Source organism: Saccopteryx leptura, chromosome 10, assembly GCF_036850995.1.
Source record: "Saccopteryx leptura isolate mSacLep1 chromosome 10, mSacLep1_pri_phased_curated, whole genome shotgun sequence".
Lineage (NCBI taxonomy): Eukaryota > Metazoa > Chordata > Mammalia > Chiroptera > Emballonuridae > Saccopteryx > Saccopteryx leptura.
Genome location: NC_089512.1, coordinates 49,767,538 through 49,779,690, shown reverse-complemented (window position 1 = coordinate 49,779,690; position 12,153 = coordinate 49,767,538). Strand labels below are relative to the sequence as shown.

Here is a 12,153-nt window from a genome sequence, read left to right as displayed (position 1 = left end):
TAACCACTGCATAGGGTTGTGTGAATATTCAAGTGCAGTAATGCATACAGGACTCAGCACCAGTGCCTGGCACACTGTGTTGAATAAATATTTGCTAGTATTTATATTTAGTGCAAAGCCCTGTTTTCCGGATGACACTTGATTCTGAAACATCAGTTGCATTTGGAATTTCATTGTGAGTTTTCCTTGGTAACTTCTAGGAGCTCAAACGGAGCTTGGGAGAAAGTATCAGAAAAGCCACTGTAATTCCTGTTATGCATGTTATGCTGTCTACAGCAGTTTTTGTCAGAGGGGAACTTAGAGAATAAGAAAATAGTTTCCATATGTACCACATAAGAAGCCTATATGCTGTCTTTTGAAAGGTGATAAGGATGTGATGGACCTACCTGCTTCCTGCTGTCCCTTCCGTGCTGCTTCCTGTGCTCCGGTCAGCTAGGCTAGTGCTCCCTTGGAAGGAACCCTATGACAGTTTTCTCATGGTAGTCTTAATCACAAAGAAGAATCACTCATTTGGTTTAAAGATGACAATGAGCATGCTCCAGATCCCAGGGGCCTATGTTCCATATTGCATGAATCCTCTCAATACTCCTGAAAGTGAAATTTATTTTTTCACTTTGCAGATGAGGAGACTAAGCCTCAGAGAGGTTAAGTACATTTTCTATTGTTACGCAGCTAGTGCAGGGACCTAAACATCCAAGTTCTTAATATTCAATGAACTATTATCCATAACCTCAGAAAAATTCTAGGCTTAATTAAGGAAATTTATATTTAACCAACTAGTCTCTAAGAATAGAACTTCTAAAAAGCACATTCCTAAGGAGGTTAGGAAGTTTGGTTATCCCTTTGTCTAGTCTTATTGGAAGGTGGGTGTGGATGAGGGATTTTGGAGAACAGGGCCACTGCCCATCTGACTTCTCTCTGTGCCAACTTCTTTATGCCTTTCTGCAGGTCTGGGTAGATGCTGGAACGCAGATCTTTTTCTCCTATGCCATCTGCCTGGGTTGTCTGACTGCTCTGGGAAGTTATAACAATTATAACAACAACTGCTACAGGTGAGCATTTCCCTAGCCCAGCCAACTTTTCACCAAACCCGAGAGCTCTCCACTCTGCCTCGCTAGCTGGTGTCTGTCTTTCCAACTTGCAGGGCCAGACAGATGGGCTGTTTCTCAGTCTCTCCCTGCCCCAGGGTCAAAGAGTAGGCCGTGAAGAAGCTAGGAAAATAACAAATGTGATCAGAGTATATTCCAACCAATCGACTCTGGGATCTTTCCCCCCCCCTCCCCAAAGTGAGAAGCAGTGGGGAGGCAGACAGACTCCTGCGTGCACCCAACCAGGATCCACCCAGCATGCCTACCAGGGAGCAATGCTCGGTCCCTCTGGGGCATTGCTCTGCTGCAGTTGGAGCCATTCTAGTGCCTGAGGCGGAGGCCATGGAGCCATCCTCAGCCCCTGAGCCAACTTTGCTCCAGTTGAGCCTTGGCTGTGGGAGGGGAAGAGAGAGATAGAGAAAAAGGAGAAGGGGAGGGGTGAAGAAGCAGATGGGTGCTTCTCCTGTGTGCCCTGGCTGGGAATCAAACCCGGGACTTCCACACGCCGGCTGACACTCTACTGCTGAACCAACCAGCCAGGGCGACTCTAGAATCTTACCCAGGCCTCCATCTCATCCTTTTTCCTAGGATAGATAAGTGACTTGCCTGAAGTCACATAGCTAGTAAGTAGCAAAATTGGGACTTGAACCCAGGTCTTCTGACACCAGGGGCCTTGTTCTTCTGCCTTCTGTTCATAAACCTGCTTCCTGCCCCTTCTCACTTGATGGTAAGGTCATTCCTGACCCACCTGAAATGGCCAGTGCCCTGCTTGCCCCTCAAACTGATGGGCCTCCCTGTCTGGCTTTCTGCAGCTGGCCACACCCAGCACCAGGAGGGGACTCACGGGGATGTGAGCCCGAGGCTGTCTAATTTGACTGCCTGGCCTCTCAGGCTAGCAGTCTGAATTCTGCTGCAAGGCTGAGACTCACAGAGGGCCAAGGGCTTGCCCAAGGTCACCCAGAAGTGCATGGTGAAGAAATGTACAACCTGGTCTCTAAGTCGAGGTCCATGGTTTGTTTGCTGAGATCTCTGCACCCTTGGCTTAGTGCCTGGTCACAGTAGGTGAATACTCAGGGATGGCTGAGCAGCACATCTCCATCTCAGAGTCCAACAGCTCCTTATTCAAGTATAAAGACTCATGTAATAATGGCAACGAAGTGAACCCTGGTCATAGATTATTTGAGAAAGGAAGGCTTTTCAGCAAATAGTTCTGAGACAGAATAAGTATTTGGGGGAAATAATCAAGGTAGATATATTCATACTTTGTCTCATATATGCACCATAATAAGCATCAGATTGATTAAAGACTCAAATATTGTTTAAAAGGAAACTATTCTAAAACTAGGAATAAAATTTCAGTGTGTGTAATTTCCCCCCCACACCAAGCAGTTCTCAAACACAGCTGGGTGTCATTTCAATTAAACTCAATTCTGTCACCATCTACCCAAAGATAACATCAGATTCCACAAGGAGAGGGCCAAGTCCTACAAGACTACAAGACTGCCCTTGTCCCCCCTTGAGACACCAACTTTAAGTCCAGGTTGTCATCTGTGCTTCTGAATGACTAGCTATAGACTGGAGGCTCTAGTGACCCCCACCTTGGGTTTGATTAATTTGCTAGAACAGCTCACAGAATTCAGAGAAACATTGTACTCACTAGATTACTGGTCCGTTATAGAAGGCTGTAACTCAGAGACCGCCAGATGGAGGAGGGCAAGATACGGGGAACAGGGATGGAGCCGCCATGCCCTCTATGAGTGTGCCGCTCGCCCTGAATCTCTGTGTGTTCCCCAACCTGGGAGCTCTCTGAATCCCTTTCCCTTGGGGTGTGTGTGTGTGTGTGTGTGTGTGTGTGTGTGTGTGTGTGTGTTCCTTACATGGGCATGATTGACTAAAGCATGGGCCATTGGTGATAGAACTGAATGTCTAGGCTCTCTCCCCTCCCTGGTGGTCAGGGGGCAGCATCCTCTCAGTAAGCTAGCTGCATGATCACCTTATTAATCCATTTATTAAGTCAGCCGTGTGCATTGTGTGTCTACTAAGGGTGAGACACGGGAATTGGTACCTTGGGAGATACAGACAGAATGGCATAGTCCAAGTCTGTAGTTTGTAACTTGGGGAAACTGAGGCTCTGAGGAAGTGAAAGTGAAGGGGCTAACATGCTGAAAAGAAAGGCTATTGTGGAATCCAGTACACAGTTAGGCAACAAGTTGTGTTGTTCCTGAGGGCCTTTGAGCAGAGAGGTCATTAGGTATGGCTGGGCAGAGGCATACTTGAGAGGTGGAAGGTCAGACCAGGTTGACCAGAAAATCCTTTCTACCTTCATGGCATTCACGAGGAGGTGGGTCTGGGGAGTGAGGGATAAAGCACTCTGTCAGCCACAATACAAAATGGTAACCATGGACAGAGGAGAAAGGTCATGGGACAGGGAGAGCAGCACAGTAGACCTTACGTCCAGGTACAGTGTGATCCTCCTTGGACTTGGGAGAGGATGCTGTCTGCCTACAGCTATCAGCACAGCAGCAGCCTCATGCAGGCCCTCTGTGCTGGTCCCTGTGGGAGCCACCTGGTCACTGTCTCACCCCCAGCTAGGCTGTCAGCTCATGAGGACACTTGCTGGGTCTTCTTGTTTGCCACCATCCCTCAAGCCTAGCATGGTGCTGGCTGACATGGAAGGAAGCTTGGAAGGGCCCCACCATTATACAGATGGGGAAACTGAGGCTCAAGGGTAAGTCGCTTGTGATCACATTGCCAGTGATGGAATGTGGCTTTGAACATGGGCCTTTCTGGTTCTTGCACCCCTATTTCTCACTACCAGGAATGACCAGTCTTTTCCCAACTACAGCAGTGGGCACAGATTTGTCCAAGACTTCCTGCTGTCAGGCTGTGTCTCAGGACAGCAGCAACTTTCTTTCCCACAGAGCAAGTGGGTGAATATGCCAGTCACCGATGATCCCTTCTGCTTCTCCATCCAACAGGCAGGTTTCTCCTCCTTCTATTAGCAGAGGAAACTCAGTCCCCTAGGTGACATTGTCAAATCGAATTGTTCTGCAAGCAGGTTTTCCCACCACAGAGGGAGTAAATTAGTACCCTCTCTTCTGACAGCATAATAGCTTCTGGAGGTCTTCAAAGCTGGCTCAGCTGCTGCCAACTTCACAGAACTTGTTACATAAGCTTTTCACCTGGAAGGTGCCATGTAGGGGAGAAATTAGAGGGATAGGGACAGAACAAACCAGGTGGGGAAAATTGTCACTTAAGAATGCAGGCAGATATACTCCATCCCCTGAAGGTGTGGGTACTCTGAGGGTAGGGTTGTGAGACACAGGGCTGGAAGGGACCTCAGTCTGCTCAGAGCCTCCCTGTGGTGTGAGGAAACCTCTTGTGAGGCCCCTGGAACAAGATGGGGGCTTTGCAATAAGGGACATTTGTTTTTCAGCAACCATATGATGCCCAGAGACAATTGTCCGCAAGTCGGGATTTGGAAGTCTTGATTGTTAGGGAGCATACTTTTTGTGTATCTGCTAGAAAAAAGCGTGGGCCTTGGTGTCTGAGATAGAGGGATGTGCATCTCCACTACCAACTGACTGAAACCGGAGTGTGTGCTGCTCCTCCCTCAGCCTCTGAATATCATGACACAGTGTTCAACAAACCCTAGCACATGACTGGACACATTGCGGATCCAAATTATACAGAATTTTAGAATGTAGAGTATATGGAGAAAGTGCTTTTCTGACCAGTGCCACCTCATTTCCTGCTGCTGAATAAGTCAGGGTCAGGAAACAGTCATAAAGAACAGATTTATTCCAATCCTAGGATTAACTCTGCCCTTACCCTGGAACAAGCTGAACTTCTATTCAAGAAGCACACCAGGCTTGCAGATAAAGTCCTCAGGCCTACCAGCCCATCCTGTATCCACAGTGCCGGAAGAGTTCTTTAAAGGAACCTGTATCAGTCCCTCACTGCCACAACAATGTTGTGCAATAAACAACCCCAGAACTCAGCGGCTTACCACAACCAGCATTTGTTTTTTATTGTGCCCAAATCTGCTATTCAGCTGAGGAAGCTCTCCTTTGGGCTGTGGATTGAATGGGTTTGGCTCCAGAATCCAGGACAGGCTCAAGTCTGGTGGTCCATGTGGCTACCTTCTGGGTTCAGGCTGCAGGAACAGCAGTTCTCCTGAGGAAGTTCTTCTCATGGACAATCACAGAAGGGGTAAAGGACAAATTAAATCACACAAGTATATCTGAAGCCTCTATATCATATCTGCTAATGTCCATTAGCCAAAGCAAGTCATGCAACTAAGCCCAAAGTCAGTGGGGCAGAGAGATATACTTCACCCCGAGGAGGAAGGTAGGGGAAACAACGACTTGCTGGAAAGTGATTTAATCTATCACAAGGCCCAAGAGTCAATAGATTCAATCTACCCAAGCACCTTGTCTTCTAGCTGGTGCTTTCAGGACCAGAGAAGAGATATTGCAGGGAGATTGGAACCCTAAGCCCCAGTCTAATGCTCTCACCACTATGCTCTTGATTCTCAGTGTCATTGCAAGACAACAGGATGTTACAGTCACCAACATTTGTGTACCCGTTGGTTGTATTACAAAAAGTATGGTATCAGGAGAAGAAGAGGTGAGTTCTCTTCTTGAGTCTAGTGCTCCCATGACATTGGAAGAGAGGCTGAACAAGCTGGAGTGTATTACAGATCATGAGCAGGGCGTGGAACTGGTAAGGGAACTGGGACGTTTAACTGAGAAAACAAAAGCTCAAGGGGATATAAGGCTACTATCTTCAGAGTCTGAAGGAGCCCAGGTTACTTGGGAGGGTAGAACTAAAATTCATTAGAGAAGGCTGATGTTGGTCAAACCCAACATGAGAACTTCTTACCCTGTAAGCAGCAGGAGCCTTCAGGCAAGGGGAAAGCACCCTGGAAGGAGGTGAGCAGAGGCAGCTGGCCACCACCACAGGGACACTCCAGGCTGGTCATACTTCAAGCAGGGGGTTGGACAAGTCACTGGGGAACTTCTCCCTTTGAAGTAGAGCATTGCACATCTTGTAAGATTAACTCCCAAGTGCACAATCTGCAGCAGCTGAGATCCTGAGAGGCTCATTCCCTGCCTTGGCCTCATGAGGATGCAGGACTCGAGGTTGGAGGGGGTGGGACTTGAGGGATCCATCTTCTTCATCTTGGCATAGTCATTTGTAGTGTGATTTCTCCTGAGTCATGGCTGTTTACTGGCATTTCTTTGCTGTTGAGCTTCTCCCAAAGTCAGGGGACAGTCGCTGCTTCGATAATCTCTCTGTAAAGGGCTCAGCCTGGAAAGAACAGCAAAGCAGGGACTGAGCAGGGACAGAGTGAGGTCTGTAGGGTGCTGCTCTGGAAAAAAAGCTTGCTGGTGGAGTGGGGGTGTCTTCTCCCGTGGCTGTGGGGAGCTTCCAGTGTGAAGCCTGGAAATGCTCCCCTGGCTGAGAAACAGTGTTTCTAGAGGCCTATTCTGTCCTGCTTTTTGAGCTCCCAGAAAATCAATCCTTTCCTGCTTTCCCTCATTTTCTGGGCTACAAGGGATTTGAAGGAGCACTGGTTTGTCTCCAAGTGTTTCCTTACTGGTTGTGTATTTTCCCACTTGCCAGCCTCCCTCCCTTCCTGCTTCCTCTCCATGCTTCTCATCTCTGACCTACAAATCTTTTAAAAGTGCAGCAGAAGCTGTGTGACCATAGGCCAGCCACTTAACCTCTCTGAACCACAAGGATTTCATCAGGCAAATGGTGCTGTTTGTACCTTCACTGCCTTGCCTCTCACACAAGACAGCCATGGTGCTCAGACAAAATGTTCCAGCCTGTGCCATCCACTCTGACCTGAGCCCCTCTCACTGCTTTCCCACAGGGACTGCATCATGCTCTGTTGCCTGAACAGCGGCACCAGCTTTGTGGCTGGCTTTGCCATCTTCTCGGTCCTGGGCTTCATGGCATATGAGCAGGGGGTGCCTATTGCCGAGGTGGCAGAGTCAGGTAAGTACCAAAGGTCAGGGAGGCTTTGAGTGACGGTTACAATGAAAATATTATCTTTCTCCTCAGCTCAGTCTCTTGGGTCAGGTCTCAAGCATGGCCCCACTGTCTGTCCTCAAACAAGAATCCCAGGAAATACCTGGGAGGGAAACCTTGGCACATCCTCATTCCAGAATCCAAGGCATTGCCACGTTGTGTAGATTCTGCTTCCTCAATGCTGCTCCACTCCACCCACTGTTCCCCATCCCAACTATCTCCCCACCAGCCCAAGCCACCATCACCTCTAACCTGGATGATTCGCTGGCCTTTCTGCCTCCACTATGACCCCTCCATTCTATGTACTACCCTGCAGAGTTATTTTTTCAAAAATGTAAATCTGAACATATCCTTTCTAATGTAAAGCCTGTCTTGTCTTCTCAAAGTGCTGAACTCTGAGCATGGTGCCAAGGCCCTGCATTGCCCAGCTCCTGTGGCCTCACCAGCTTCACCATCCACTTCCATTTCCCCATGCTCACTCTGCCCCACCTCAGCGGCCTTCTTTCACTTCTGTGACATAGCTTACTTCCTCCTACCCCAGAGCCTTTGCACTGCTTGAAGAGCCTCTCTCTTCCTCACCCCTTTCTAGATGTAGATTCACCATGAGTGTGACATCTTTAAGTATAGATTGATGTGTGTTTGTATCAAACACACTATAGGCAGGGTTATTGCTGCTGAGGTGATTGTGCAAAATGGTAAATAATTCTTCCTTTGATTTGCATAATGTTTGAATTATGGAAAAATGCAATGCATATTTAAAAGGTACAAAACTAGTTTGTGGCCCTGGCCGGTTGGCTCAGCGGTAGAGCGTCGGCCTAGCGTGCGGAGGACCCGGGTTCGATTCCCGGCCAGGGCACATAGGAGAAGCGCCCATTTGCTTCTCCACCCCTCCGCCGCGCTTTCCTCTCTGTCTCTCTCTTCCCCTCCCGCAGCCAAGGCTCCATTGGAGCAAAGATGGCCCGGGCGCTGGGCATGGCTCTGTGGCCTCTGCCTCAGGCGCTAGAGTGGCTCTGGTCGCAATATGGCGACGCCCAGGATGGGCAGAGCATCGCCCCCTGGGGGGCAGAGCACCGCCCCTGGTGGGCGTGCCGGGTGGATCCCGGTCGGGCGCATGCGGGAGTCTGTCTGACTGTCTCTCCCCGTTTCCAGCTTCAGAAAAATGAAAAAAAAAAAAAAAAAAAAAAAAAAAAACTAGTTTGTGTTTACCTGACAGAGTTAGATTTTAATCTCAGATAAGTCTAAAATAGATTTTTACCTTCAAGAATGTCTAATTTGTCTAGAGCACCACAGGGAGCCTAGCCTCTCTGCCCCTTATCTACTCAAAGCCAGTCATGCCCCCATTCATTGTGACAATCCCAGGAACCTCTGGGACCACACTGCCTCTGTTGAGAACCCAGGTCTGGGGTGTGGCTGTTTGTGTCTGGTGTGCACACCAAGCTGGGCAGGGTGGTAAGTGTGGACATCAGAACAGAAAGCTGATTGCTGAACTCTGCTCCATGACCATTTAGGGTCCACCTTCCTCTAGGTGATGTATATCAGTGATAGAGACAGTCCTTGCTGAAATCAGGGGTCCCAGCTAGGCCAGAGGATATTAATATGATCAATGTTCTCACTAGTCAAGTGCCCTCTCTGGACAGGAACTGTCTCATGTGTTCCTTGGCTCAGCCTTTCCACACAGCACTTTTGCTACCCCTATTTTTCAGATGAGGAAGCTGAGGCTTGGAGAGGTGAGGCCACTTACCTAAGGTTACCCAGACTTGAAGGGATAGAGCTCGTATTTAATCCCAGCCATCTGGCTCCAGTGCTCATGCTCTGACCATGCCAGCCTACTACCCATTTTGGGGAAGGCACCTGGAACTTCACAAAACTTCCATTCTCACATTAAATCAGTGGCAGCCACATGCAGAGGGAGTGTTACTTTCTCTGCAGGACTTTTGCCCTCACAGGGAATCCACTTCCTCCTCTGGGAAATGCACACCCTAATTCCTGTTGAGTGAGTTAGGATATCTAAAGCACTACTACTCTTTTTATTATTATAGTTGACCCTAGACCATCAAGGATTTGAACTGCTTGGGTCCACTTATATGTGGATTTTTTTCAACAAATAGCCCTCTGTATTCCTGGGTTTTCCATCTGTGGATTCAGCCAACTACAGATTGAAAACAGTATTAAAATTTTGTTTTTATCTTTTAAATACAGTTGCATGTGTGCAACAGAGTGACTAGACATTTATATAACTTAACAAGTGATCACCCCAAGAACATCTAGTACCCACCTGATACCATACATACGTATTACCATATTATTGACTATATTCCCTGTGCTGTATTTTACATCTCCACGACTGTTTTTATAACTAGCAATTTGTACATCTTAATCCCTTCACCTTTTTCACCACCCCAACCTGCCTCCCATTGGCAACTATCAGTTTGCTCGCTGTATCTATGAGTTTCTTTCCTCTTATTTCACTTAGCATCATACTCTCTAGGTACATCCATGTTGCTGCAAATGACAAGATTTTTATTCTTTCTGATGGCTGAGTAATATTTCATTACCTATGTGTGTATGTGCGTGCATGCATGTGTGTGTGTATGCATGCCACATCTTCTTTATATTCTATCAGTGGACACTTACGTTGCTTGCGCATCTTGGCTATTGTTAATAATGCTACAGTGAACATAGGGATGTATGTCTTTTCAAATTAGTGTTTTGGATTTCTTTAGATAAATACCCAAAAGTGGAATTTCTGTGTCTTACAGTACTTCTATTTTTTAATTTTTGGAGGAATATCTACACTGTTTTCTATAGTGGCTGCTACAATTTATAATTCCACCAACAGTGTACACATTACCTTTTCTCCACATCCTCACCAATACTTGTTTGTTGATTTATGAATGATAGCTATTCTGGCAGGTATGAGGTGGTATCTCATTGTGGTTTTAATTTGCATTTTCCTGAGGGTTAGTGATGTTGAGCATCTTTTTCTATGTCTATTAGCAATCTCTATGGCCTCTTTGGAGAAGTGTCTATTAGGTCATATGCCCATTTTTTTATTGTTTTTTGTTTTTGTTTTGTTTTTTGGTGTTAAGTTGTATGAGTTCATTAAAGTTTTGGCTATAACCCCATATGTAACATATTATTGTTGAATATCTTCTTTCATTCAGTCGGTTGTCTTTTCATTTTATTGGTGGTTTCCTTCAGTGTGCTAAAACTTTTTAGTTTGATTAGTCCCATTTGTTTATTTTTTCTCTTGTTTTCTTTGCCCATGGAGACATAGCTAAAAATATATCTATATATTACTAAGAGCAATGTCAAAGAGTTTACTGCCTATGTTTTCTTATAAGAGTTTTGTGATTTGGGGATCTTATGTTTAAATCTTAGATCCAGTTTGAATTTATTCTTGTATATGGTGTAAGAAGATAGTCTACTTTCATTCTTTTGCATGTGTCTGCCCAGTTTTTCAGCTTCATTTATTGAACAGACTATCTTTACCCATTGTATATTCTTGCCTCCTTTGTCATAAATTAATTAACCATATAGGCCTGGTTTTATTTCTGGATTATGGATTCTGCTCTATTAATGTATATATCTTTTTTTTTATGCCAGTGGCATGCTGTTTTGTTTACAATAGCCTTGTAGTAAGTATAGTTTAGTACCAGGTAGTGTGATACCACCCATTTCGTTCTTTTACCTCAAAATTTCTTTGGCTATTTGGGTCTTTTGTTTCACATAAATTTTAGGATTATTTGTTCTAGTTCTGTGAAAAATGTCATTGATGTTTTTATAGGGGTTGCACTGAATCTGTAGATTGCTTTGGGTAGTATGGACTTTTTTTTTTTTAACAGAGACAAAGAGTCAGAGAGAAGGATAGATAGTGACAGACAGACAGGAACGGAGAAAGATGAGAAGCATCAATAATCAGTTTTTCGTGGAGACACCCTAGTTGTTCATTGATTGCTTTCTCATATGTGCCTTGACCGTGGGCCTTCAGCAGACCGAGTAACCCCTTGCTTGAGCCAGCAACTTTGGGTCCAAGCTGGTGAGCTTTTGCTCAAACCAGATGAGCCCGTGCTCAAGCTGGCGACCTCGGGGTCTCGAACCTGGGTCCTTCCGCACCCCAGTTCGACACTCTATCCACTGCGCCACTGCCTGGTCAGGCAGTATGGACATTTTAACAATGTTAGCAAAAATAGCATTTTTGATTCTTGATTGGGAATCTTCATATGTGGAGGGCTGACAGTGTACATTGTTCTATGCCATTTTCATTTTACATAAAGAACTTGAGCATGTGCAGATTTGGGTTTCTGTGGGAAATCCTTGGATCAATCTCCCATGGATACCTAAAGATGACTATAGTTAAGTTTTGGGGGAGTCAAAAGTTATACCCAGATGTGTAGTGGTGGTGGCAATGTAAAGTGACACAATATTAACTCTAGGTAGATTTTGATGAGTTACAGATGCATATTGTTGGCCCCACTGCTTAGAAAATAATAAAAAGAAACAGAGCTACAAAGCTAATAGATGAAATGTAATTGAATATTTAAAATTATGATTAGCCCAAAAGAGGGCAAGACAAACACAGGAAAGTAAAGAAACAAACACCTAAAAAACTCACAAACGACAAAAAGAAAACAAACAAATAAGAAACAGTAGACTTATACCTAACTGACCATATCAAAAATTACAGGAAATGTAAATAGACCAAATACTTCCATTAAAAGGCAGAGATGATCAGAGTAAAAAAGCAAGACTCAACTATAAGCTGTCTGAAACAGACACACTTTAAATTTAAAGACACAGATAAAGTATAACAAAATAGGAAAATATATGCAATACAGACAATAAGCATAAGAAAACTGGTTTGGCTATATTAGTATTAAACAGAGTAGACTCCTAGTCAATGAGAATGACTAGAGAGAAAAAGGGATACTTCATAATGTTTATAAAAGGGGCAATTCATTAGTAAGACATACAATCCTTAAAGTGTTTGTACCTGATGAAAGAGATTTAAAATATAATATGCAGA

At 45.3% G+C, this 12,153-nt stretch overlaps 1 protein-coding gene across 1 annotated transcript in view; it reads left to right on the top strand.

Moving 5' to 3' along the window:
* The window catches only part of SLC6A11 (solute carrier family 6 member 11), a 125,439-nt gene that overhangs the window by 93,298 nt on the left and 19,988 nt on the right, over window positions 1-12,153 (top strand). The window contains exons 7-8 of the mRNA XM_066350729.1: window positions 949-1,052; window positions 6,970-7,094. Coding sequence (XP_066206826.1) covers window positions 949-1,052; window positions 6,970-7,094 — 229 coding nt within the window. The remainder of the gene's footprint in view (window positions 1-948; window positions 1,053-6,969; window positions 7,095-12,153) is intronic.